The sequence below is a fragment of the Typha latifolia genome, chromosome 7, assembly GCF_019914945.1.
Source record: "Typha latifolia isolate L0001 chromosome 7, TyphaL0001v2, whole genome shotgun sequence".
Taxonomy (NCBI): Eukaryota; Viridiplantae; Streptophyta; class Magnoliopsida; order Poales; family Typhaceae; genus Typha; species Typha latifolia.
The window spans coordinates 910,730-937,419 of NC_133092.1; the positions used below are offsets into that span (position 1 = coordinate 910,730).

At 38.8% G+C, this 26,690-nt stretch overlaps 6 protein-coding genes and 1 long non-coding RNA gene across 7 annotated transcripts; 5 read left to right on the top strand and 2 right to left on the bottom strand.

The window, feature by feature from the left end:
* The first annotated feature begins 1,398 nt into the window (after window positions 1-1,398).
* LOC140791956 (uncharacterized) lies at window positions 1,399-4,331 on the top strand. The gene is made up of 4 exons (XM_073142690.1): window positions 1,399-2,093; window positions 2,454-2,657; window positions 2,746-3,039; window positions 3,259-4,331. Exons 1-4 carry the CDS (start codon window positions 1,692-1,694, stop codon window positions 4,111-4,113), a joined length of 1,755 nt encoding a protein of 584 aa, XP_072998791.1. The 5' UTR covers window positions 1,399-1,691; the 3' UTR covers window positions 4,114-4,331.
* A 26-nt stretch (window positions 4,332-4,357) lies between these two features.
* Window positions 4,358-4,856, bottom strand: LOC140791957 (small ribosomal subunit protein eS30z/eS30y/eS30x). The gene is made up of 2 exons (XM_073142691.1): window positions 4,773-4,856; window positions 4,358-4,705 (listed from the first exon to the last, which is right to left on the bottom strand). Exons 1-2 carry the CDS (start codon window positions 4,774-4,776, stop codon window positions 4,521-4,523), a joined length of 189 nt encoding a protein of 62 aa, XP_072998792.1. The 5' UTR covers window positions 4,777-4,856; the 3' UTR covers window positions 4,358-4,520.
* Window positions 4,857-4,983: 127 nt separating this feature from the next.
* LOC140791958 (uncharacterized) lies at window positions 4,984-9,930 on the top strand. The gene is made up of 12 exons (XM_073142692.1): window positions 4,984-5,377; window positions 5,455-5,697; window positions 5,781-5,945; window positions 6,130-6,239; window positions 6,786-6,894; window positions 7,140-7,295; window positions 7,382-7,497; window positions 7,636-7,802; window positions 8,539-8,669; window positions 8,764-8,906; window positions 9,385-9,591; window positions 9,675-9,930. The coding sequence occupies exons 1-10, from the start codon at window positions 5,024-5,026 to the stop codon at window positions 8,869-8,871; spliced, it is 1,659 nt and encodes a 552-aa protein (XP_072998793.1). The 5' UTR covers window positions 4,984-5,023; the 3' UTR covers window positions 8,872-8,906; window positions 9,385-9,591; window positions 9,675-9,930.
* Window positions 9,931-11,348: 1,418 nt separating this feature from the next.
* Window positions 11,349-13,641, top strand: LOC140792758 (probable protein phosphatase 2C 12). Its single transcript, XM_073143943.1, has 5 exons — window positions 11,349-11,819; window positions 12,326-12,661; window positions 12,734-12,851; window positions 12,926-13,149; window positions 13,245-13,641. Exons 1-5 carry the CDS (start codon window positions 11,643-11,645, stop codon window positions 13,434-13,436), a joined length of 1,047 nt encoding a protein of 348 aa, XP_073000044.1. The 5' UTR covers window positions 11,349-11,642; the 3' UTR covers window positions 13,437-13,641.
* A 180-nt stretch (window positions 13,642-13,821) lies between these two features.
* On the top strand, window positions 13,822-18,236 carry LOC140792759 (uncharacterized). The gene is made up of 2 exons (XR_012109807.1): window positions 13,822-14,267; window positions 17,972-18,236. It is a non-coding gene; the product is annotated as an uncharacterized lncRNA (long non-coding RNA).
* A 1,519-nt stretch (window positions 18,237-19,755) lies between these two features.
* Window positions 19,756-20,310, bottom strand: LOC140792110 (dof zinc finger protein DOF3.1). The gene has a single exon (XM_073142947.1). The coding sequence runs from the start codon at window positions 20,308-20,310 to the stop codon at window positions 19,756-19,758; it is 555 nt and encodes a 184-aa protein (XP_072999048.1).
* A 2,362-nt stretch (window positions 20,311-22,672) lies between these two features.
* LOC140792111 (1-aminocyclopropane-1-carboxylate synthase 7-like) lies at window positions 22,673-24,259 on the top strand. Its single transcript, XM_073142948.1, has 4 exons — window positions 22,673-22,840; window positions 22,937-23,065; window positions 23,153-23,313; window positions 23,386-24,259. Exons 1-4 carry the CDS (start codon window positions 22,673-22,675, stop codon window positions 24,257-24,259), a joined length of 1,332 nt encoding a protein of 443 aa, XP_072999049.1.
* The last annotated feature ends 2,431 nt before the right edge of the window (window positions 24,260-26,690 follow it).

Sequence of the window (26,690 nt, forward strand, 5' to 3'; positions counted from 1 at the left end):
TATTATTATTTCTGACAATGAGGACCACTATTACAACCCAATCTACTGAACAATCCCCCACCCCATATTATTTAGCTTCCCAAAGTGAGCAGTCCTTTTCCATGGAAAAGAAAGAAAGAAAGAAAGAAAGCATGCTTTAAAACCTTTTCTTTTGCATAGAAACTCATGAAAGTTAAATGAGAGAACTACGTTGCCCTTAAATAAGAACATCTCTATTATCAGATAGTAACTAAAAGGGCATCATAATTTACAAAATATAGGATATAATATTAAAATGTTCAAAAGCAAAGAGTGTGAATATTCCCCTGTTGCAACTTATCTAGAAGTATTTAATTTAAAGCAAATACTTTAATGCACCTTTAAAAATTATAATTTTAATCCAACGGTAATAATAACCATTTTTCATATCTGGTACTGGTTCTAAAATCACATTACATAAGAAAAAAAATATATTAGTTAACAAGATTTAATTATGTGTGTCTAACTTTTCAATTTTCTTATTATACTTTGAAGATCTTAACCATTAGATTTTCATCAAACATATTGATAAATAATTAACTTTACGGTACGCAAGAAGTGCTCTACACGTTTTTTTTCTGTTAAGACTTCTCTCTTAAATATAATTATGCCTTAATTATAGGAGATATCATTTAATATTAAATAATTTAAATTTGATTATTTAGAGATAAACTTTAATTTAAATATAATTCTCTATCTCTATCTATAAAAATTTAATTTAAATCAATCTTAAACTAATAGGAGATATATGTAAATAATAAAAAATAATTAAAAAGATAAAATATAATTAAATTTTCATCAAGTTAGTTATAAAAGACATTAATACCCTTATTTTGATATATATACATTACTCTATATATATGTCTTTTACTTGATAAAATATTAAGATAATATAATTGTCAAAAAATAATATGCAAAATTATATATCTAAAAAAGATTACTTAAGTAAAATTTTTTATTCTTTTTATACACTTAAAGATCTTAACCGTTAGATATTTAATAAACTGATTGATAAAAAATTAACTATATGAAACGGAAGAAACACTTTTTTATTTAATGCATAGTATAATAGAAATTCTCCCGCAAGAGTAGCTAGGAGAAGAAAAGATATCCAAAGATTTGGCATGTGCAGAGACGTCAAGCTATCGTACTGCAGGAGTTTTGCCGATAACTTCACATCTAAGGTGGGAAACATATCTTAGATTCTTAACACGTCCACCTTTGACCTTCTTACGCCAAGGATTTCCTATCATTTGCCAGTCCTTTTTTGGTAATAAAAAGTCACGGCCAATGATCACATATATATATATATATATATATATATATACCAATCGGATATCAGAAACACGTAATAGAGCTATCTTATTTCTAGAGAGATTTATTTTTACTCGTCTTCTAGAGAGATTTATTTTTACTCGTCTTCATCTAGATTTTATTTCTCCGAGTGACCGCGTGCACGCGGTTATCTTAACGCACCTGAGACTGGAAATACCCCGCGTAACGTATCGAGGAGAAGCAAACTAGCAAAGAAGAAGGGAGACTTGTCGAAGCTGTCGACCTTGGCTTCCTATTTAGTAGTCCAATCCCTCTCGCCGACTCGGAATAAAGTCCTCGAATAAGATAACGTAGGAATAAGAGAAGCGAATAGAAGAGGAATAGAAGAGGAGAAGACGATGGTGGCGAAGAAGGCGATGCGTTTCTCCCCGTGGTGGGCTCCTCCGTCTCCGTCTCCTCCTCCGAAGGCGGAGGCGGAGGCGGAGGAGGAGGAGAAGGAGAAGGAGAAGGAGAAGTTTAAGGTGCGAGTGGCGGTGACCAGACTCGAGGGATTACCCTGCGTGGAGGAGAGGGGAGGGGAAAGGGAAACGCGGGTAGCGGCGGTGGAGGTGAGGTGGAAACGGGCGGCGAGGGGTGGCGCGCTCTCGATCCTCCATAGGAAGGGAAGGCGCGACCGGAGCGTTTCCAGCGTAAAGCAAGTGGGAATCGACGGAGCGGTCGAATGGGCGGAGGAGGAGGAAGCGGGCAGGTTCGAGAAAGCCGTTTCCGATTCCGTTGGCGTTTCCTTCTCCGTGCTATACGTGAGTTCCGTTACTTTATGTTATTCAAATCCAAATTAAAGTTTGCTTAAACTCAATTTTGTGATCGATTTCATGGTGTAAGTTGACCGTTAGCGTGGTTAAAGGAAATAGAGAACGTTGACTAATAGGAACTGTTTGGGTTTAGACCCGGCCAAGTCAACACGTGGCGACTAGTCAATGGCCGTGTTAAGATGAGTATATGACGAATGGGCAAAGACACCGGATAAACTATGTATTAGCCTTAATAGGTATTTAACGGAATACGTATCAAATACTTTTTCAAATTCCACAGCAACTAGATAAGAATATTTACAGCTAGTCTTTCTTCAGACAAGCTTATATGGTTGTCTTAAGCTGCAGGGATTCCAAGAACAAGGCAAAGAGAATAAACTCAAGAAGATAGGGACAGCAATGCTAAGCCTAGCAGAGTGGGCTACGGCTTTCCAAGCTCAGGAAAAGAGTGAGGACGTAAGAGAGAAGAAGCCCAAGCTCTTCCATGTTCAAAGAAAGCTAGTTCCTCTCACCATAAGGAAGCAGGGGTGGACAAAGAACATGACACTCTATGTAAGCACACCATTTCGGTTTCATTATAAAACTATGGCTAGAAAGGCTCAATAACCATAATAATCCTATACTACTACTACTACTGCAGGTCAATGTTGAATTCGTGGAGGTAATGCCATCTCTTGGAGAGGAGCAGTCGAGTGATGACTCAGGCACCTTTGCTCCAGAGGTGTTTGATTTGGAGCAGCTTCTTCGATTAGCAGATGAAGAGGAGAAGTTGGTGGTTTATAGAAGTAGAAGTAGAAATTGTCCACCCAGTAGCAGCAGCAGTGGAAGATCGAGTCCGGAATTGGGATCTGTCCCAAAAAGAAGGTTCCTTTATTGGACAAAGAGGGGTGAGAACAATGATAGGGTCAAAGATGACAAGGAGATTGAAGGCACTGTAAGTACTATTTAGTTAACCATTAGTATCACTCTTAAGGCTCTGCTTGGTTGTTGGATGAAATAAACATCTATAGTGGATCAAGGGATAAGTTATCCATGTAATCGGACAATTATCCTTTATCCCTATCAGCAGGGGTTACCTAAGAAGTTGGATAGGAAAATTCTGAAAAAAAAGAGAGTTGATGATCTGATTGATTATTCATCCATTCCATGGCAGGGAGATGATGATTCTTCTGGACCAGGCAAGGAGGAGGATCCAATAGGCAGTTGGGAAACCAAAGAATTTATCAGCAGAGACGCAGAAACCAAGCTTAAAACCCAAATCTTCTGCGCGTCCATCGACCAACGAGACGAGAGCGCCGGCGGAGAGAGCGCCTGCACAGCCCTCGTCGCCGTCATCGCAAATGCCCTCCATGCTAACCAACTGACCACCCCCACCAAACCAGAGTTTGATGCACTCATCAGAGAAGGCTCCTCAGAGTGGAGAAAGCTATGTGACAACGTCTCCTACAACAGCCTATTCCCAAACAAACACTTCGATCTTGACACAATCTTAGAAGCCAATATAAGACCTATATCAGTTCTACACGAGAAGTCCTTTGTCGGATTCTTCCAGCCGGAGAGATTCGCATCCCTATGCGGCGCGATGTCCTTCGACGACATATGGAATGAGATCAGCAGCAATGCAGGAGAGGGTAACAATCAGAAGGTGTATATAGTGAGCTGGAATGACCACTTCTTTGTTCTAAAGGTGGAAGATGATGCATACTACGTCATGGATACACTGGGCGAAAGATTGCATGAAGGATGCAACAAAGCTTACATACTGAAGTTTGACGACACGTCGGAGATGTACAGATTGCCGGAGAAGAAGAGTTGCAAGGATGGTATGGAGGAGCTGATCTGCAGAGGAAAGGAGTGCTGCAGAGAGTTCATTACTAGATTCTTAGCTGCCATACCACTGAGGGAAGAGTTGGAGATGGAAAAGAAGGGTGCAGGGAATATTAGTGCAGCCCCACATCAGAGATTACAGATAGAGTTCCACTTCACAGCCCTAAGGAGAGAAGATTAAATGAAATTGAGGGGAGAACCAATTTCCTACACAGCTGATATCTACTGATGATTCTAATCAAATTGTGCCTAACTACATAAGTACACATGAAAGACTTAGCGAGCTTTTTGTTTTGAGATTGATCGGATGCAGTATTGTGATACCATACATGGATTTGTACATTACAGCAGCGTATAGAAGTTTATTCAAAAGAAAAGAGACATTTTTTTGGACGCTCAGATCGAATTCTTTTGGATTGCAAAAGTAAAAAAGGTCAAATTTTGCCTCATATTCCATCTTTAAGTATTGTAGAAGAACAGAGGAACATTGCATCAAAACTCAAAACTACAAATATTACTGTTAAGAAAAAAAAGCTAATAATCATCCCAAATCCTCAAAGACGCCAACTTTATCAATCAACAAACTTCCTACTTCTCGGACGAGTTGGGCCCCCTCTTCTTGCCGAATCCGACGACGGCGGTGACGAACCGGCGGTTGTACTGCATCCGCTTGTGCGCCCTGCCCCTCGGCTTCTTCTTCTTGTCCTGCTTCGCCACCTTCGGGGTTTGTCCCCTCACCTTACCGGCACGAGCAAGAGATCCGTGCACCTTCCCTGCGATCGAGAGATAAAAACTCTTAACTTCATATAACTAGATCTAAGAGATCGAGGTAGAATTTACCCATGAGCGCGCCTAACTTCTAGGTTTCGAGCGAGGGACGAAGAGAGCGGAGATGATGCAAAGCGCTAACCCTAATTTTCTCCCCCTTTGGCTTTTATAGGAACTAGTACTACGAGATCAAAGGGTCGAATAGTTGTTTTACCAAAATACCCCTGACTAAGCCGAGGCCCAGGCCCATCTTGAGATATTTAATGAGTATTTGTAAACCACTCTTGCGGATAGCACTGACTGAATTATAAGCTCCCGCTCTGATGGCCGCCTCCGCCGCCGTAGCTTTCCCGGGATGCGGCGTGCGCCGCCTAAATTTAAATCCCCGCCCGTGGCTCCTAGCCGTCCGGTGCTCCGCATCCTCTCCTTGCCCCTCTCCTTCTCCCTCTTTTGATACCGATTCCTTGGAAACCCCACCCACTTCTACTACTTCTACCCCTCGCCCTTTCTTCCCCAAGCGCGGCCAAACCCTAGAGCTCGTCTGCGAAACCCTAGCATTCAAGGGAAAAGGCGTATGCAAGGCCACCGACACCAACTTCGTCCTCATGTGCGACCGTGCCCTCCCCGGCGAGCGCTTCCTCGGCCGCGTCTCCCGCAAGAAGCCCACCTACGCCGAGGTGTCCTTACAAATTCCCGATATTCATCGCCGTTCTTACGATTATTGATCACTTCTTGGCTTATTTCTTCTTCTCAGGTGACGAAATTGAAGACCATTACTCCGCATCACGACTTCGTCGAGGCGCCATGTGAGTACGCTTCGCACTGCGGCGGTTGCAAGACTCAGAATCTTCTCTACGAGGCGCAAATTAGAGCCAAGGAGCAGCAAGTTCGCGACTTGATCGTTAACTTTGGGAGGTTTAACGACAGGGATCCGGAGTTTGCTGATGTGCTGAAGCCCATCGTGCCGTGTGAGGAGGAGTTCCACTACCGGAACAAGGTTTGATTGGCGTCGTTTATGGTCTCGTTTGAAGTGTTTTGAGTGGTAAGAGCGACTCCTTTTTAGTTTAGTTGTTCTTGTAGATGGAGTTCTCGTTTGGAGCTCAGAAATGGGTGCCACGAGATGAGTTGGCATATGGAAAGGAGAAGTGTGAGAGTGATATTGCGTTGGGATTGCATGCCCCGGGGTTTTTCGATAAGGTCGTCCACATTGAGAAATGCTTGTTGCAGAGTAAAGTCGCTAATGAGGTAATCCAGATGAAAGTTATAGTTGGTTTGATAATTGCTTGGATTTGACTTGTTGTTTAATCGAGCTAAACAACATAAGGATGTTCCTTTCTGGCATTTTTCCTGTTGTTATTCTTTAAATAAAAGAAAATTCTCTGTCTAAGAGTTGCATATTTAGTAACTTGATTCTTTGCTAATCTTGTAGGTTCTTGCAGTTATTCAAGAGAATTGGATGGATCCGGCTCTCAGTCTTTCTCCTTATGATGTCCACAAGCATACTGGATTTCTCAAACATCTTATGCTCAGAAGTGGAAGGTACATGTCCCTGTACATCACCGTAACTCAACGAAATTTCCATTTGAGCTGTACAACTCAGTATAGAATCTATTCCAGTTCATATTCCATTAGATCCTTGAAAAATTTAATATCCACATATGCATTTGGCGTAGGATAAACACTTTTTTCTATCTTTTTCCTTAATACTTCCTTTTCTTCTTATTTAGCATCAATCTGTGACTTTGAGACAGGTTTAAAATTTCTATATTAAATCAATGTTGACTCGTTTCTAACTTTGTACCTGATATGTCAACTGAATTAAATATATTTCCTTACACAAATCAGTTCATTAACTTCAATTATCTTATTAAATATATTCTTGAAATCTCCCTAGTTGCAATTCCAACAATAAAGGTTATGCTGGCCTCATACATGAATTTTTTATGTTCTGCCTGTATCTTCGTTGTCTAATAAGAATGTCTTCACATTGTGACATCATTTAATTTCCCTATTCATTCATTGTCAAGAAAATGCCACTTATCATTGTATTATCTTATTGTTCTTATTATTTTTTCTTTTTTGCAGAAATGTAAGGACTGGACTTCCAGAAGTGATGGTTAACTTTGTGACATCATCTTTTAAACCAAAGCTGTTGGAGCCTCTTATTGACAAGATCAGACACATACCTGAAGTGGTTTGAACAAGAAGCGCCTTTATCTCTTTAATGTTTTCAGGATTTAGATCACAACACTTTCTAATGTTTAACTTTCTGTAACCTAATCTTTACTGGAAAATATCTAGTATCGATTCTCTCAGTTAACTTCAAATGCTAAATGTTGGCAAATTTATATTCCTTTATTCCCTTTCAATAAGCATTTCCTTAGATAAGCTTTGAGCCATCATGATTAAATTGCATTTTCACTTTACTGACAACAACAGGTCAGTGTTGTGAATAATGTGAACACGTCTGTTGGCAATACATCTGTAGGGGAGGAAGAGTATACTCTGTATGGAAAGTCAACTATCACGGAGATGTTAAGAGGACTTACCTTCCAAATATCAGCCAATTCCTTTTTCCAGACTAATTCTAAACAGGTTTGCTACTTGATTTGAATGGAAATGATCTCTGCCTATCTTGCCAGTGGCCATTTTTTCCTAATATATTAATAGGTACAATCCAGGCAGAGGTGCTCTATAAACTTATCGAGAGTTGTGCTGGGCTTAGAGGAGATGGCTCAGAGATCATTCTTGATCTGTTCTGTGGAACTGGAACTATTGGTTTGTCGCTTGCCCGGAGGTAATATTTTCTTCATTATGTTTGTTTGCATTAACTTAATCTCTTTCCCATATAAAATTCTATATATGATCATGTATATCTTTTTCCAAAAAAAGGAAGAAAAAAAGAGAGTTTTAAGGAAATTCTCATGTTATCCAGGGTAAGGCATGTTTATGGTTATGAAGTAGTGCCTGAAGCCATCTCAGATGCTCGAATTAATGCTGAGCTGAATGGCATTCATAATGCTACGTTTGTTCAAGGAGATCTGAATAAAATCAATGACAGTTTTGGAAATGACTTTCCAAATCCTGACATCATCATTTCAGGTTCTCTGCTGAAACTTGCTTCTATGGTTCATTTTTGTTGGCATTCTCTATACTCTTTTCGGTTATAAAACTTCATACATGAACTCCTTACTTACAACAGCTTATAAATTAAAAAGTTTTGGACGTGGATTTATGTATGGGAATGATGAATAACATGTCGGTTGTTTTATCATGAACTATTTAAATTTTCATTAGTTCTCTAGACACATAAGTGAGTGATTCATTGCGCTTCTGAGATGGGTAAAGTACCTTTTATTCTTTTAATGATGAGGAAGAAGTTTTAACTTTTAAAGTTGTCTTATGACTTGTTTCTTCAATGCAGGACTTGCGGAATAGTCAGTATGTTATAGAAAATCTCCTTAGATACAGAAATTTTAATTATTGCTTCTATACCAAATTCCTAAGAAAAAATACTCTATCCTTTTCTTTAGAGCACCATGTTCCCTCGCCTCTAGCTGCATTTGCAAAAGCTCCTCCCACTACTGATCCTGCTTCATGGAAATAAGTTACAGCCATTGCTTATTCTAATTAACTAGTAACTTCTAAGGTTTTTGGATAATCTAATTTGCTAGACTTTTATTTGGTTTTGTTGAAGATATCCTTATGAAAGTGATACTCCTTTGATTCGGAAATCTCATTAACCATTGTTGTGGAACCATGTTTTTCATGCTGATCGGAGATGATTGCACGATTCTTGGTATTGTTTGATTTTGATGGTTGATTCAAAATTCTACAGATCCAAATCGCCCGGGCATGCATATGAAGCTAATCAAGTATCTACTTAAAATTCAAGCTCCTCGTATAGTCTATGTCTCCTGTAATCCAGCCACCTGTGCACGGGATCTTGATTACCTCTGTCATGGTGTGGTATGTATTTTAAAAATAATGCACTTATGTGAGTTTATAGATTCATAATAATGTCATCTTTTTATTTCCTGAAATGTGTTATTGATTTGTGCAGGCTGAAAAAAGTATAAGAGGATGTTACCGACTGAAAAGTGTAATACCTGTAGACATGTTCCCTCACACGCCTCACATTGAGTGTGTCTGCTTACTAGAGCTTTGCTGATTTTTTTTGGGTCCAGCTTTCTCCTCTACTACAAGGTTTGGAAGGTTATCACTATATATTTTTTGTTGCATGTGCCATGGGTCGACACGTGAATCTTCCTTTTCATAATCAGGCAGTAGGTGATAGTTAGTCCTTTTCATAATCAGGCAGTAGGCGATAGTTGGGCCATTGACCTTTCCTATGGTATTCTATCTCCATCTCTACCTTGATTTCCCGATTCACTATAGTTTAAAAGACAGCTCTGTCGGAAGGTTTATTTAATGGAGATGGTGGAGGGTCTGAATGCATTTGATACATTCATTTCTCAAGTTTCATGTTGCATGTTTTGCGTCTGTCAACATTTAGATACATGGCAAGTTGCCTTAATGGTTGATAAACTTGGACAGATGCCGAGTCTTATTTCTCTTATGGTTTTGCACATTTTGTTTTGGAAAGTTGGTTGAAGACAAAATGGAAGGATTTAAACTCACATCCCAACTTTTTATATGAAACATTCACTAGTTATCTTTGCAGGTACAAGCTTTTCAAACACTGGAGATCCTTATTTTATTTAACTTAGAGGCATCTATCCTCAGAAGAGATCTGGAGAACAGTGAGAAGGAAATAGGTTTGAGGTGGACATCCAAGCATCTAGCTATGATCCTTCCAACACCTATTTTTCTTGGAAGTTGCTTTTTGTTGCCTAACGAGTTATCATATGTTTATACATTTCTTGTACAAGTAAGTTCCAGTAGCACTCCTGATTTTATACTGTCACTAGTTGATGATTACTTTTCTCATCTCAGCATCAACCTTGTTTGCAGTTGAGTGTACGGGGGATCCGCCTTGGTGATGGAAAAAAGGAGATTTGACCACAGAATTTAGAGCCACTTCAAGATTCTTCTTGGAGAATGGTTGTATCATTGGATCACTATTGTCTTGTTTAATACTGATATTTAGATGAACTGTATATACTTATGCAGATATTTGTATTGTCTATGAATATATTTCAGATATTTCTCGATATAAACCAGATGGAATATATAAGACAAATAGTCTGGGGTTTATGGGAAGATACAAGTTTGGTAAGCACAAGCTAATGAATGTATGAATCGAAATATTGATAAAATACTTAAATACTCATATTATTAAATCATTAATCTGTATGCAGATTTATATCCAGTTTCAAGATGGATCCATCCCGCTTCTTCCCTTAGATGATTCCAGTGTTCTTTTATGTGTGTATCTCGAACTATACTAATAGTAGACAAATGGTGTTAGTTCATTAACCTTTAATTGCCCTTCTATGATGCCGCTAGCGGAGCTGTTTAGAAGCGATCAATCTTTATCAGGTAAACATATCCAACTGTTAGATTGGAGAAATTTTTTCTAGTACAAAAGTCAAAGTCTGGCAAATGAGGTTAGCAGTATGTACATAGTTACCAAGTGGAAGTCGCAACTGGCTTGTTTTTGTCGCCTATTTGTTTTCCAGGTTACAAAGTCTGGGAAAACTGTTGGATAATCTCAAACGAGATGCATGATTCATTGACAAATGCTCATATTGAAACTGTGTTCTAAAACCGCATATCAAACGTTACTGTTTCCCTCTGGAAGTCTTTAGCTGCATTTTCATGTGGGCTGCCAATCTACCGGCTCATGTTTATTTTATATCATCTTGTCAATTGCAAGTCTATATTTTCTTATTTGCAAATTGCAAGTCTATATGGTTAGGTCAGGGAATGTCAATTAATAATTAGTTTTATTTTCTTATCCAGTTAGGGATATGTGCTGTTTAATGGAGAAAACTAAGTCAAGAACGTTAAATGATCCCTAGTTTATTCTTTAAAAATTTAGGTGTTCCATGAGATTTGCTCTAATTACGTAGCTTACCGTGTCTCATGGTGCATAACCAACCCCAACGTTTGCATGATGTTTGGGCGACTGGTCTACCCTTTCTCTTTCACTTATCCTTTTCGTGGGTCATCCTCTTTACCAATAATTTAAGGGCTATCTCATTAAGTAAATGTATGTGGTTGCAAGGCTGATGAGAGAAGAGAGATTGAGAGACTCTTCTTGTCAGCTATTTGTCTAATTGGCCTTCCGTTGACCTGATTCTGATGGTATATATCATTTAATTTGTCAAACATCTTGTGCACTTGACCCACATTAGTTTTGGTTTCTTGGTCCCACTGGTTGATCCAGTTATAATACCTCCATAGTTTCACAGAGTGACTATGCTGTAGCCTGTAGGGCTTCACTATTTATAATTCTTGAATGGCTGCTAAATAAGTTAAACAAGTTTTTTTTTTTAAAAAAAACTTTAACTGCTGTATTATTTGGCAGCCAATCAAGGGCTGCTAAGTGTATAGTTCTGATGCTTTACTCTTCTTCTTTCTCATTGTAAAGTTGTCAGGTTCTACTGCTATCCTCTTCCTCTCATCTACTGTAGCCTCAAGTCATCACAATCCAATCACATACTGTTGGTTTTTTTATTCTTATAAAAGAAAGACCCTTCCTTATTTTTGGCCTTTCCACTGAGGTGGGTCACAAGAATAAACAAACCGGCTTTGTTTACAATGCATTATTGATTGGTTCTTGGTCCACTCCTATATTTTTATGCATGACATGTGCAGCTCCTAGTACCTTTTGGTGCTAATTGCCCCCTTTTCTTTTAAGGATCTGATCATTGGCAGATCTCTTTGTACAGCTACAAAGGAAGGAAGCGGTCAAGCAGGGTCTCTCTCTTCTCTCTTCTCTCCTCTCTCCTCTCTCTCCTGAAGAAATAGAGAAGTATGGGGATTTGTCTTTCTTGTGAATATGCAGAGAAGCTAGAGAGTGATGAGAACATAGTATATGTAGTGGAAGAGGGTGGTTTGAATTCTGATGAGGATGGAGCCAGGAGGATTGCTTCCTTGTACTCTCAACAAGGGAAGAAAGGTCCAAACCAGGATACTGCCATTCTCTGCCAGGTTTGTGTCATAACTGGTACTTGTTCTATTAGAATATCTCAGACCTTCACTTGGATCAAATTTTTTTTAGTAGTGAGTTGTTTGCCTCATATGGGTTTAGTTTGATCAGGGATGAGAAGTGAATCCAAATAAAAGGCTAATTCATGGCATCTGATTCATGATAGAATTTAGATAAACCCTTTTCTTTTTTTCTTTTGCTTTCCTAGTTCTACTTGCTCAGTTTTAATTTCTGAGGAATAACATCCAGGGAAGAACTTCTTTAGATTATATACATCCCCTCACAAGTCAATGTTCCCTTTTGTCCCTAAAGCAAACGCTATCTCTAGAACTTACTTCTTGAGTTGTGCATAATTATATTCTTTGTCTTTCTTGAAAAGAATAATGTCCGAAAATTGTGTATAATAACCCATCAGAAGGAAAAGAAGAAATTGGGTATACAAAATTTTATTTTTCCTCTTAATTCTCCTTTTCTCCAATGTACTAAAGTTGCTTCTCACCAAAATTAGGGATATGGGATGGAAGAGGGAGTGTTGTGTGGTGTATTTGATGGCCATGGAAGAAGTGGTCACGTAGTGAGTAGAATGGTTAGAGATTACCTCCCTTCGTTGCTCCTCAGCGAACGCAACGCCATCCTACTAGCCAGCGAAGGCTACATGTACAGCGACAGCGATGACACGAGCTCGATCAACGACGATGACTCCCCGGTCTCATCTCCAGATATGTTTGATGAGTGGAAGGAGGCCTGCATCAATGCTTTCAGAGCCATGGACAAGGAACTCAAGCACCAGAACAATTTCGACTGCACATTTAGTGGGACCACAGCAGTGTCAATAATTAAGCAGGTAAAATTAAACTAGAAGCTAGATTTTTTTTGTTCTCTTGTATTAATAGTTCAAAGCTCATGTTGTTTACAGGGAAAGGATCTAATCATTGCTAACCTTGGAGATTCTAGAGCAATTATGGGAGCCATCTCAGAAGATGGTCACCTGGAGGCTATACAACTTACAACTGACTTGAAGCCTAATTTACCTAGTATGGCTTCCTTTTACATTGCCATTTCAACACTCTGAACTCACTGTGAACTTATACAAACACCTTTATTGCAGAGGAAGCAGAGAGGATAAGGAAGAGCAATGGTCGAATTTTCGCGCTGCGAGATGAGCCTAACATTCAGCGAGTATGGTTGCCCGATGAGAACTACCCAGGCCTCGCCATGGCTCGTTCTTTCGGTGATTTCCAGCTCAAACACTATGGTGTGATCTCCGTTCCTGAGGTCTCGTATCGTCGCCTAACGAATCGAGATCAGTTCATAATTCTAGCATCTGATGGGGTAGTGATGAACATCTTGTTTTAAACAATGTGTTTGTAGCTAAGATTGGGAGTCTTTTAGTCTTATTTCTGTTGTCATTATGTGGGCAAATGCAGGTGTGGGATGTTCTCAGCAACAAAGAGGTGGTGTCAATTGTGTGGTCAGTGGGGAGCAAAGAGAAGGCATCAAAAGCAGTGGTGGAAGCAGCAGTTCGTGCATGGAAGTGCAAATATCCTTCATCAAGGATAGATGATTGCTCTGCTGCTTGCCTTTTCCTGCAAGACACTTCAACAGTCAACAAATGTTGACAAGATCTGACTAAGGCTTCAGTGTTCTCTTTTCTTGTCCATTCGGATTAGGTGCACTGCATACAAAGATATGAGTAGTAGATGAGAAGAGTGAGTTCATGCTAGTAGTGTATCTCTCCTTCCCTCCAAATGTACTAGATCTTTGAATGGTTGAAGATTTTGTGGCATAAATGGTTGAATTAATGTCAGATATTTATCCACCAAACGAACAGGTTTAAATTTAATTAAACTGTTTTAAGTGGTTGAAAATATTTTTGATTTTGAATGGTTTCATCGCCCCCCAATTAAAGATCTACAAGGGGTTAAACCGAAAAACATACATTATATAGTGTGACATTAAAAAGAAAATTCCTTTTCCTAATTCCTATACATATAGCTAAATAAGCTTACCATGGGTCTCCTCCTAGACATCTTGAGTCAACTCACCGATTCCACCAACCTCACTCGCTGCCGCCTCTCATCCTACAACCTCCGATCCTTCTCCTACCAAATCTCAGCCGTCAAAAATCCTCGGCCCCCACCAACGATATCTCCGATTTCGCGGCACGGCGACTCGGGACCATACACTCTCCTTCAAAACCCAAGTCGTCAACCTCGTCTCCCTCCTCACCGGACCACTCGAATCCCTCGCAGTTGGCGTCGAGAATGTGTCGGTCCCCGGTCGGCTCGCAGAGGACTCGGACTCCGACAATCTCCAACTCACCGCCGTTGATTTCCTGGAGCGACGGGTTCCGCTTTTCGGCGGACGAGTGAGATCGCTCGTGGTGTCGGATTACTCGGCGCAGTCGTGGAGGTGACGGTCGGAGGCGTTGGGTCTCATCTTGGATCTTTGTGAGTCCTTCTCGATTCCCCTTGATCTTATTCGACTCCCGCACTCCGCAGCTAGATAATTAACTGATTTAGTAGGTATATAGTTGCTATTTCAATTCCTGAGCATGTGGGAAAATAGGAGTATATGAAAGATTTAAGCTCTTCTTGCTTGTGTAATTGTTTTTAACTTCTTATTTCGACCATTGGATTGGTGATATCGATTTCGAAAGGTTGAGATATTTCCAATATAATGTTCAACTGGTTTTGGACCTGGTATCTTCATTATTGAGGCTTTTAAATTAGAATAGTAGATTGTTCTTGATAACCAACAAAACGTTGGACTTTTGAGTGAAGTTTCTTTGGTAACATTCAGGGATATTGTCGTTGTAATGGTCGTGTTTCTTTAGGTAGCACTGCATAGAGACGAAAGAGCCATTTAGATTCACGATGTAGGGTCTTGATATGCATCTAGATCGGTGATATATGCGAGATATGAGCTATTATAATCTGAGGGCCAAATGATCTTCCTTTCTTTCTGTCTCTCCTAACCCCAAAACCGACCTGCCAAGTGTGCTTTATGTCTTGCTAATGTTGGTGATGAACACAATTCATGACTTTATTGAGCTTATCCAAGAGAAAACTTGTTTGTTTTATTAATTTTCTAGGACTACATATGTGTTCTTCCAATGCTGGTGTCTTGATACCTTGTCCTTTGAAGGGAAGGTTTGATAGTGATGGAACCGGTTTTATTTTGGAGGGTAGGTATCATATTTTCTAGTTTTGGCCGACCCCTAGTGGGATCGACCGAAACATACGGCCAATCCCGCCCGAAACTGGTGGGAACGGGTGGGATCCAACCCAGACCCCACCCCTCCACCCGCCTCTCTTTCTCTCTCTCTCGACGAAGATCCGACGACCTCGACCTTCGGTGACCTCGAATGAGTTTTTTTAATTATTTTTTTCAGTTTTTAATTCTTCTCATTCACTCTCTCTTTCTCTTACTGCACTGAGTAGATCCGACGACCTCTAATGTTACTGCTGCGGTGAAATAGCAGCACCAGTTGCTGAGAGCCTGAGAGAGAGAGAGAAGGCATAAGAAGTAAAGAAAAAATGGAAACCTTATCTATGTGAGTAAGTTTTGAATTTTGAGAGGGGGGAGGGGGGAGAGATAGCTCGATATTCATTAAATTTTTAAATTTTAAGTAAGTTAATATATTTTTTAAGTTTTTAAGCTTCAGAGGTGAGTAATTTTTATTTTCTTATTTTCCTCTCATTTTCTTCCAATTTTTTTTAAAAAAAATCTGATTAAATAATATTTAAAAAATTTCGTAATTAAAAAAATAGTCCGATCTGATATGAGCGGCCGATACTGCCAATACGGCTGATACGTATTGTTTTTTCGGACGGCCGATACCGATCCTAATACTGGGAACCTTGGTAGGTATGTGACTATATTTAATTTGATGATGTCCGCAATGCAAGAATTTATTGAGGATGTCCGGGAGAAAACTTGTTACTTGAGAAAAGCCTAGGACTACATGTAGGGCTTTCATTTCATGGTGTCTTGGTACCTTGGGACCTTACTCTATTTTGCCATAATACAAAGTCTCTTTATGCAAGGGGTTTCTTATTTTTTATGGAGGAAGAATACTGGAGCGGCTTGTGACAGACAAGGTTAATAAATCATGCTAAGGAAAGAAACCAGTAAGATACTATAAAATTACATATAGCCTCAGTAGGCAATGAGATTATGAGACACATATTACACTTGGTTCTAAACTAGCCTTTTCATATTCTGATTTAAAAAATTCCAACTTGTCTTAAATTTAAATGTTATGTTTATCTTGTATGGCAACATTCTATTTCTTAGGAATGCCCTTTATTTTCCATCCCACAATTTCCTCTGCTATATATATATATAAGTACCAACCCTCTTGAGTTGGAGGTGAGAAATGATTTGCTATCAAGCGACTCGCTGTTATGCCAATACTAGCTAGTCTAACACTTGAAATCATTAGATTTGATGAGGACCTCAACAAGTTAAATGAGTATTTTCCTTCCCTTCAAGTTCGTAACTTAATATATGTTGTGGGGCTTATGGAGCCTAAAATTCATCTTCTTCATCTTAGGATCTGCCATTGAACTGCATTGAGCGTGAGCTTCCCACATTCTTTATCCATAAAGTCTTGTTGAATTGCATTAATCCAATGATTCTATCTAGTCTCAATCTTATGGTCATTGAACCTAGTGTTGCCATCAACACAGACAGATTTCTCAACCTCAGGAAAATTGGGATAGAATCCCTAGATATAGATAGCCTCGTACGAGTGTCTGGAATCCAGATGTGGTAACTGATAGTGCCAACGCAGAAAATTTTCTGATGGATGATGTGATCAGTACCTTTACTGATATGGAAGACCTGAAGTTGGGGCCAAGGGCTTGCTAGGAACTGCAAAAATCTTTTGTCCACTGTGCTTGCATTGGATGTTGGAGGTGTTTAAAAAAGCTTACAGTGCATCTGCCATCCTTGGAGCTCAATATTTCATTTTTATCTATTTTGCGAACTTATGCACTCCTTCATGTGAAGTGGCCATTCTTTTTCGTCCTGATTCCACTGCTACAACTAGGAAAAGAATTTTCTTCAAAATGTGCCTTCAAATTTCCGAAGTTCAGATGGAAATGGGTACATTATACTTGCTTGGATTTGTAAGAATGTGATGTGGCATCAATTTCAATTAGATTATTCACTTGTTTTATTTGAGCAATTATAATATTAACCTAATATGCAAGAGATGTTTGAACCTTTTTGATTGATCATTGGATCAATTATTAGATTAGGTAGTCATTCCGGTTAGGTTAGATTAGTGGGCTGCTTCAATCTTTTGGGAATTCGTAACAAAACTGTTAAACTTCTTCTCAATCTTAGGACTTCCGAACATAACTCTTTAGTTTCTCAATTTTTGGACCTCCCAAAAAAAATTTGGACTTTGCAACATAATTTCTTAACTTTTCGATCTTTAGACCTCGCAAAAAAGAAATTCCGGTCTTCCCCTTCTCTTTGTAAACCCTATGCAGCTCCTAGAAGGCAATCATCTTTGAAAGGTTATCAACACTTTTCTTCTCCATATAAATCTCTCCTCTCCTCTCCATTCTACACTACTTGCTCCCACAGTCATTGTGGATTTTCACCCTTTATTTCTTGCTAAAATCTTCCATAACTCTTGTATGCTTTTTGTCAATTTACCTTATCACTTAGCTCTGTCTTATATGTTTACTATTGTTTTAGGATTTTCTTTAATAGAACGAGGACTATTAGTGAGGACTATTGGTGCCCAGAGTTGATAATGAAGTCAAAGCTTAAGGTTAAACACTATCCTTCGTATCGGGTGAGATCCAATAATATTTTGCTATCATTTATACCTTAGTTTATCTAAATTCTGCAGCCATGTATGAGTTTTTGAAGTCTAGACCTATCTTTAGCTTGCTTTTAATTTATCTAAGTTTAGTAGTCGATCCATTGTTCTCTTTGGTCATATATTTTAATTATAATTTCAGATTTATTAGTTTGTTATGTTTAAGCAGAACTAGATTTAATCTTGCCTATATTATAATAGAAGGCTTTATAATCATTTGCTGCTTCTGTTTTCTATATTGCTGAATTTATTTAGCTTACTTGATGATCATATATTTTTTGACATTTGTTTGCAATTTTGTGGATGTTGCAGTTCTTCAGCTGCTGTACACGCAGTGAATAAATTTTCATCTTTTGGCAGGTTCATTTGTCGTTGTGCTCAACTCAAGAGTGGTTATAACTTGTATGTAACATTACCATCTTGTTTGATTAGTTGTTGGGAAGTGTTTGATATTTAAGTGTAATGTTGTATATTTGCCCATAAAATTTCATCTGTTAAGATACATGGATGACAACATTCCATGCCGTTGCACAATTCTTATACTGAGATAACCTGCAATCCATCGAATTTTGTGTCATGTTCTATTTTCTCTGTGTATAAGCTACCATTAGTTTTCTATATTCTATTATTTCATTATTTGTTCTTCTCTTGTTTGTTATCTGTACAAACTTTCTGAGTTCGATATTGTACTTGCCAGAATGTAATTGTTTGATTATAAGTTAATTGTTTATTTTTGTACCTTCATGTATGTTACTATGATTTGTTGTTGTCAGGTCATCCTATGCAAATATTTAAGATCACACTGATCTTTTTTGTCTAGTTCAATCCAAGCATCATCCTCGCATGCCATGCTATCTGTTGGATTTGTGATGTCAAACTATAGATTCATGGAGTGAGCTATGTTGATTTGAGTTTACTTGACTCATGCCATTTGAGTTTAGTGGGTGGCATATATAAATAGAGGGACTTAAAGGTTCTCTCTAGGTTTTCTAGTCTAAGGTCTCCAAGCTTGATTAGAGATGATAATTAGGACATGATTATTTAAGTGAGGGTCAAGCAAGAAGAATTTCTATTGAATTGTTGTTGTATACCAAGTAGAAATGTTTGATTTCTCTACTTGTGTCCCATGTTCTTAATAGTGTATTTGTTTATTTCCGTGCCCATGGATTGTAGTCCCATGTTGAATGAATCACTGTGTATTCTTGCGTTATAGTTATGGTTCTTTTTTTTCTTTTTTTTTTAATCTTGGGTCTTACTTTTCTCTATATATTCTTGCACGATTTTGAAAGCACCTTTCTCTATATATTCTTAAACGATTTGAACGTGAGTATTGCTAGAGCAAATGGTTTGGTGCTTGGAATATTTTAGTTTTAATAATGTATAGAAAAGGGCATGCTCTTCTTTTTTTCCTACACAAGCTTCATTGCCTGGAGCGTAAAGATTAAGGCATGCGACTGTGCACAAGCATTGAGATCATTCCGTTCGAGTGCCCTCAAGGCATGATAGCAGGCATGCTGAGTTTACTTTTCTTTTCTTTTCCTTTTTATTTGGGGGGAAAATAGACATGCTGATATTTTAGTACGGTTTCTTAAATTCTGTAAGTTCGAAATAGGGCAGTATGATGAGTGGTTCCATAATTTAATAAGATCACATCAAAGCATATATGCATATCGTATGTCCGTGTCAAAAGAACAGTCTAGTTCCAAGAAAACAACTTGGGTGCAAAGAACATAGAACTAAGAGAACAAGCAGGTAATAGCAACAAGGATAACATTCCACTAGTTTATCGTCAACACCAATTGAGACAGGGAATAAGGAATTTCCACGTCATCTCCAACCAATAACTTAGGACTATTAGCATAGATTGCAACAGATTTTGTCCGTTGTTCTAGCATTGCAAAAGAAAAGAAAAGAACTTTAAAATGAGAAGGAAGAAAAGAAGACCCATAAGATGCTATAATATTTAGTAAATGTAATCCCAGCATTACATATACTATCCTGCCAAAACTTATAATTCCATCTCCTCGTGAGTCGTGACAGGGTCAAACAACGAAAACTACTGCGCTATATTAATACCAACACTCCATTCCTACCTCTCAATCGAAGCTCAAGCTTGAATTATAGATAACGAGATCACTCCAACCCGCATCCCAACTTCCCGAATCTCCACGCAGGCCCAGAAAGTTGTCCATCATCGGCGGCTCCTGCATTGGCTTCTCAGTCGCAGTACTATCCACAGAGCTCTCCAGGAAATTCCCAAACTGCCCATTCGACGCGAGAAGCGAGCTGAAGCTCCCGTTCATGTCGAGCAATTTGTAGTCCGAGTCGATCGCGGGGCACGCGAATGAGACGGGCTCGGCCTCGTGCTTGGCGTTGGAGGACGACGACGTGGGGAGGCGCTTGGAGGACGCGGCGACGCGCTTGGAGTTCTTGCGCGAGCTGCCGCCGACGGGAATGTTGCGGAGCGCGCCGCCTTTGGTCCAGTAGCGGCGGCAGGACTTGCAGTAGTGACGGGGCTGGGAGAGGTTGTAGTTGTTGAAGTAGCAGAACTTGGTGTTGGTGGAATCGCATCTTGGGCATTTGAGATGCTGCTCCTGCTCTGGGATTTGCTGGGCGGCGTTGGAAGATTGTATTGGCTTTGGGTCTTGCATCTTTCGGAAGAAGAGGAGCAAAGAAAGAGATCTTCTCAATTGGGTCTCCCTCGGCTTTTGTTGATTAGATAGAGTGTGGGAGAGATAAAAGAGTGGTAAGAGGTGGGGTTTTATGATTCCAAGGACAGCGGCAGAGACAGGAAAATAACTAGTTTGACTGTTTTGGAACAGAGAGGATTACTCCTGTTCTAAGGAATAGGAATCATCCAGGACAAGTAGATGGCAGAATTAATTCTCTTTCTGGGTCAAAGGTAAGCAGCATGCCATGCAGGCTTATCAGACTTCCAGATTGCAGGATTCTGGAGAAGGACAAAGGAAATAGGAGCTGCAAAGAGACAAGAAGAGAGAGAGAGAGAGAGAGAGAGAGAGAGAGAGAGAGAGGAAATCTTTTTTCTCAGGTTTGGAAATATTTGCTGCTGTGCTAGTGTGATCTTATGGCAGGTGCCTCAGCATAAGTACTTGTGGTTATCCTAATTTATATATATATGAAGATTACTTTGGTCTAACATGACTTATGACTCTTATAATATATCATGTAATTATTACCAGCATAAATAATTATTGGGGTTCTGTATAGTATACAAAGTCAATAACTAGCATAAACAATTAGAATTGATCCAATTGTCTCAAACTGCATATCGAATAAGAAAACTAGATGCGAGGGACGAGGGCAATTTAGGGAAACGGCGCTAGTGGGCCCCACAAGGAGACGTGGCGTCCCATCGTGTCGCGCCCCCAGGCGACCACTGCGGTGGAGGCGTGGCGCGTGTGGGGTCCAGTCGCCATCAACCGGAAAACGACGACGGGAACTGCTCATGGCGTACAGTTTTCCGAGTTTGCGTAATAAGTGCGAGCCTTATGCGAGAATAGTGTCCTGCTTAATATGTGCGAGATTAGGATAACTTCTTAATTCTCCCTTCACTATTCCTGATTTACAGCGGTAGACCGGATAACAGCAGCATCCAGGTCCGGATAGCACGAATTAACAAGCACGTTTTGTTTCCGGTATCGAACCAAACAGGCGACAAATAGGAAGAGGGGAAAAGGCGTACGAGAACAAAAGACAAGAGACAAATTCCTACAGTCTTTTCATTTGGAACAAGACGTCGCCATAAATTGCAAGCGTCCGAATTCAACTGGGAGCTTATTCTTGTTCAAGGATTTATTCTGATGATATCAGATAGATAGCTTGACAATTCGTGCTATCTGCATTTGGATTCGTTACAGGATGGGCTCACATTTCCAACTATTCAAGTCCAAGGTCTGTTAGGTGACTTATCCAATGGATCCAAATGGGCCCAAAGATAAGATCACTGAAGGCCCAATTGACCCTCTTTATTTTGCATCTCTATATATGAATAAAGTAATAATCTAATTGGTGGGTGACTTCATAATATTTGTGTGATTATATAGATGCACGCATGCGTTTACCTAATAGATCACACATCTCATGTTATAAAGAGATAGAAATCACAGACTATAAATCTTGATAAACAAAAAAAAAAAAAAAAATCAAACAGAAGATCTCTTTTTGGTTTGATTCCCAATCATAAGAGGAGGCAGTTTCATGATTAACTCGAAGAATGTCTGGTTCTAAGGAGATATTTGAGTATGAAGCTAAATTTTCACAAAGGCTGCACAAAATAATCCAAAGTTCATCTGCATTAATACATAGAAACATATATAAACAAAGTCTCATATTTCCAGCGAGCACATATAAAACTGCTCTCGTGGATCATGCAGAGCTTATTAAAATGGCTTCAGGGTTGCTATCTGTGACTTGGGTTTCTTTAATTTGTTGCTTTTTACCTATTTGCTACCATGATGGTACCAGCTCTTCTCCTCCATGAAGAGCTAAAGAATGAAATCTTTGTGCCAATCCACAGAAATATTCTTCTGAGGCAATCTACAATGTCTTTTTAGTTCATGGTGAATCTTTCTGCCACAATGTTAGGCTTAATCTGGACCACTACAGTCTTTTGAACTATGCCTTACAACTGAGCTTTGATCCTAATAGAAAATGGGGAAAAAATGGAGATAATTGCATACACCAATGCCATCAACCACCACGCTTATATATATAAATAGGCTTTCTTGAAATGAGGATATAGGAAGTTTCTATGAGATGAGAGGGATGGCATCATAAAACAGCCTGTCTAAAATTCTTTTAGAAGTGGGAGATTTAATTTGATGTTGTTGTTGCGAGACAGAACCAATCATTAGCTGTCTTGAACTTTTATATCATCTTCATGCAACTAGGAGTTTGGTCTTATAAATGTGGGTTCTTTTGGAGAGGCTTTGGATAGCAAATTGCAATAGTTTCTTGCATTTTTCCCCTGTTCGAAACTCACTGCTTCTATTCATGGGATTGGTGTTTGAACCTAGTGTTCCATTGTCTAAGATCGCAACTTCTGATACACATGGAGAAGACTCCCCTTACTTTGCTGGTTGGAAAGCTTATGACGAAGACCCATATGATCCTATCATTAACCCCACAGGAGTGATTCAGATGGGATTGGCAGAGAACCAAGTGTGCTATCAGTTTTGCATGCAAATTAACAACTCGACCTTTATGGATTTCATCACTTCTATTCAACTTATTGGCGGTGTTGGTTAACTTGAACAGGTTTCATTTGATCTGCTGGAGAATTACTTAGAGGAACACCCAGAGGCATCAAAGTGGGGGAATGGAATCTCTAGCTTCAGAGAGAATGCCTTGTTTCAAGACTATCATGGGCTCAAAAGTTTTAGAAAGGTAGCATCTCTAACTAAATTTTGAGCCTCAACTATTCATACAACTTTATTTTATCTAGAAATGATACATAGCCATCAATATGTTCAGGCAATGGCAAGTTTTATGGAACAAATAAGAGGAGGAAGGACTAAATTCGACTCCGATCGGATTGTTCTTACCGCTGGCGCTACCGCGGCAAATGAGCTATTAACTTTCATCTTAGCAGACCCAGGAGATGCTTTACTAATTCCAACTCCTTATTACCCAGGGTAAGAACTATAGGCTAGCATCTAGTTTTCATTCTGTACAACTTTTAAGTCCCTCACAAAATTCTTTCTCAGGTTTGATAGAGACTTGAGATGGAGAACAGGAGTTAACATCATTCCAGTCCGCTGCAACAGCTCAAATGGATTTCAGATTACCCTCCAAGCCTTAGAAGATGCCTATGCTGAAGCAGAAGCGGCGAAGATAAGAGTAAGAGGGATTCAATTGACAAATCCTTCAAATCCATTGGGCACCGCAATCACAAGACCTGTGCTTGAAGAGATCCTAGACTTCGCGACGCGAAAGAACATACACTTGATATCAGATGAGATCTACTCAGGTTCAGTATTCTCACAGCCTGAATTCGTCAGCATTGCAGAAATTGTGGAAGCGCAAGATTGTCGGAGCTCCTCCGAGAGGGTTCACATCGTCTATAGCCTTTCCAAGGATCTTGGCCTGCCTGGATTTAGAGTTGGCACAATCTACTCATATAACAATGAGGTGGTGACAACTGCAAGAAGGATGTCAAGCTTCACACTCGTGTCATCACAGACCCAAAGGATGTTGGCTTCAATGCTGTCTGATGAGGAATTCACCAAGAATTACATAAGGACTAATAGAGAAAGGCTGAGAAAGAGGTATGAGTACATAATTGAAGGGCTAAAGGCAGCTGGAATTGAGTGTTTACAAGGGAATGGCGGCCTCTTTTGCTGGATGAACCTGGGACCCTTGCTCGAAGAGCCCACAAGAGAAGGAGAAGTGAAACTTTGGAACTTGATACTAAATGAGGTGAAGCTTAACATATCCCCAGGCTCTTCATGCCATTGTTCTGATGCTGGCTGGTTTAGGGTGTGCTTTGCTAATATGAATCTACAAACACTAGAAGTTGCACTGAGGAGGATAAATTCTTTCATGCAGAAGAGAAGAGGAACAAGTCAAGGGCTCTGTTAGTTAGTACTTTTAGATCATTTTTCTGGCGTCCTTTTGATTCTTTTTGATGATAACATCATTATGTGAAGCTTGGTTATCTCCTAAAAGGATTAAAAACCTTGTATTTTTTTTTTTGGTCTCTTTTTATTTTTGTGAGGAGATTTTGTGATATGTTGATAAATAATCTCTTGCAGACAAGCTTGTCGCCTTGACCTTAGCAAATATATCTTGCAAGTTTGTTCGACAAGGAAAAATGACAGCGAATGCACGATTATTGAGGAGTTAATGGATGGCTTGGCTAAACAATGGCTTCATAAGCAGAGGAAAAGAGCAGGGCATTAAAGAACTGCCATTATATGTGGCATGCTTGCATGATACTTTGGAATCATAGAAGTTGGGGTATGATACTTAGGATCATATTGGTTCCTAAGATCAATCATTAGTCAACTGTGGATCCCTTCATCAAGAGACTTGCCATTAACTCTCCACGAGACTGGAGGTGATGAGAGTTGGCAATTGTTAAATCTTTAGAGAAATATAACTCTCCACGAGACTGAAGATTGCTCTTCGCTCATTGGACAGCTAAGAATTGCTATCGGTAAGAAACAAAACCACCAGCCTTTGGCTTTCAGTTGTCAAATGTGGTGACGTGGCAGGCTGGTGAGTTTGACTTTATATGAAGTCAAACATCTGCCCTCCGTTGACTAGGCTTTTCATTTAGAAAAAAAAAATTCCTCCTACAAGCTGACAAAGGGTCAATTCTTTTTAGATATAGAGCCACGGTTTACCAAATTTTAGTTAAAAAGCCTTTGCTTTATGCCATGTGTATTGTTGAACTATTACTTCAAATTACATATCGTTGATACCTACTTTAAATCGTTGCGCTATCGAGCTGCTCTTCCACGTCAACCATACCGCCGAGCCATCAACCTAATCGAGTCATTAAGCCAAGCTATCAACCACCAAATAATTTTCTCCATAATAATTATTTGGGTTATAATAGATCTCATAGCCTTTTTTTTTATCATTCATAAGCTTGAAGGCTAAATATGGACTGAGACCTGCTCCAAGCTATCGCGTTGCTAAGTTGCTCCTCTAAATTAACTGCACTACCGAGCCATCAATCGAGTCGAGCCGTTGAGCCAAGTCACCAAACCATTAAATAATTTTATCTACACAATATTATTTGGGGTTGGAGTCAAAATTATGACCTCCTTCATTATAGAGAAAGTACCTACTAATTCTACTAGAGTTAGTTTGGTTAGATCTCAAAACCTTATTGATCGCAACGAATGATACCTACCACTACCAATACTCAGATGAATGATCCGTTTCTTCCTGGGTTGGATGAAAATTTTTCTACCCATTGGGCCCTTATAATTTGGATAGCAGGCCGTTTAGCTAACGTATCACTCTACTTAGAGCATCTCCAATGCTTGCTCCATATTTGGAGCCCAAATATGGAGCCAAAAATGGAGCAAGAGCCCGGTGCACTCCAATGCACCGGGCTCCATATATATTATAAAATAAAATAATATATATTATTATATTAGCTATTTTAAATTGCTTAATAGATCATCTTAGCGTTATTATTTTTTATTAAAAAATATATGGTTAGAAAACTCTCATCGAGATCTTTAAAATAAGATTAATATTCAATAATTTTAGAAGTAATTTTAAATTACTAATTTTTTAATTAAACGCATCGAAATTACATTACACGAAATAAACATCGAAATAAGCATTACATGTCATTAACTAAAAATATCAAAATTACATTACCTAAAATAAGCAGAAATTAACCAAACATAATAAAAGCAATAGATGTTTAGTATTCTGGTAAGTCATCTCCGTAGCCATCGGTTCCAGTTCCGTAGCCACCTTCTCTTTCTTGACTGTGTCCACCTTCTTGCGATGAACCTCCGACTTGAAAATAAATATTGCTTCTTCTACAAATTTCTTGTCTTTTTCTTTGAAAGAAAGCACGTTCATTCGGATCTTTAATTTTATTTAAATCAATTGACAAGATCTCTCTGTCCTCACAATCACGATCAATATTCAATTGCATAGCTCGTAGCTCTAACTTTTTTTTATAAATAATAAAAAAATTTAAATTTAAATTAACTCAAAAATAATTTAATATTAGACTCATTTTTATAAATAATTAAAAAAAATTAAAATTAAAATTAACTCAAAAGTAATTTAATATTAGACTCATTTAAAGGTCTCGATGAGACCTTTCCAATAATATTATTTTTATTAAAAACTGATTAGTAAAACTAATTATATACTTAGCTTAACTAACTAAATTATTTAACAAACGATATAAATAGAATTAAAATTATTAAATATAACACTTATTAAACAATTTTTACATTTTCAAAAAATTAATGTGACAAATGGAGGCCCACTATTAATGACTGAGCCTCATATTACATATAAATTTGGAGTC

What these genes read in the sequence shown, in the direction of transcription:
- LOC140791956 (XM_073142690.1), top strand. Translation starts at nt 1,692, where the DNA reads ATGGTGGCGAAGAAGGCGATGCGTTTCTCCCCGTGGTGGGCTCCTCCG. An exon ending in TTTCCTTCTCCGTGCTATAC is followed by an intron (nt 2,094 to 2,453) that starts GTGAGTTCCGTT and finishes CTTAAGCTGCAG; the next exon opens with GGATTCCAAGAACAAGGCAA. An exon ending in CAAAGAACATGACACTCTAT is followed by an intron (nt 2,658 to 2,745) that starts GTAAGCACACCA and finishes CTACTACTGCAG; the next exon opens with GTCAATGTTGAATTCGTGGA.
- LOC140791958 (XM_073142692.1), top strand. Translation starts at nt 5,024, where the DNA reads ATGGCCGCCTCCGCCGCCGTAGCTTTCCCGGGATGCGGCGTGCGCCGC. An exon ending in GGTTTGTCGCTTGCCCGGAG is followed by an intron (nt 7,498 to 7,635) that starts GTAATATTTTCT and finishes CATGTTATCCAG; the next exon opens with GGTAAGGCATGTTTATGGTT. An exon ending in TCCTGACATCATCATTTCAG is followed by an intron (nt 7,803 to 8,538) that starts GTTCTCTGCTGA and finishes AAAATTCTACAG; the next exon opens with ATCCAAATCGCCCGGGCATG.
- LOC140792758 (XM_073143943.1), top strand. Translation starts at nt 11,643, where the DNA reads ATGGGGATTTGTCTTTCTTGTGAATATGCAGAGAAGCTAGAGAGTGAT. An exon ending in CAGTGTCAATAATTAAGCAG is followed by an intron (nt 12,662 to 12,733) that starts GTAAAATTAAAC and finishes TGTTGTTTACAG; the next exon opens with GGAAAGGATCTAATCATTGC. An exon ending in TAATTCTAGCATCTGATGGG is followed by an intron (nt 13,150 to 13,244) that starts GTAGTGATGAAC and finishes GGGCAAATGCAG; the next exon opens with GTGTGGGATGTTCTCAGCAA.
- LOC140792110 (XM_073142947.1), bottom strand. Translation starts at nt 20,310, where the DNA reads ATGCAAGACCCAAAGCCAATACAATCTTCCAACGCCGCCCAGCAAATC.
- LOC140792111 (XM_073142948.1), top strand. Translation starts at nt 22,673, where the DNA reads ATGGGATTGGTGTTTGAACCTAGTGTTCCATTGTCTAAGATCGCAACT. An exon ending in TGGGATTGGCAGAGAACCAA is followed by an intron (nt 22,841 to 22,936) that starts GTGTGCTATCAG and finishes TAACTTGAACAG; the next exon opens with GTTTCATTTGATCTGCTGGA. An exon ending in GGCTCAAAAGTTTTAGAAAG is followed by an intron (nt 23,066 to 23,152) that starts GTAGCATCTCTA and finishes CAATATGTTCAG; the next exon opens with GCAATGGCAAGTTTTATGGA.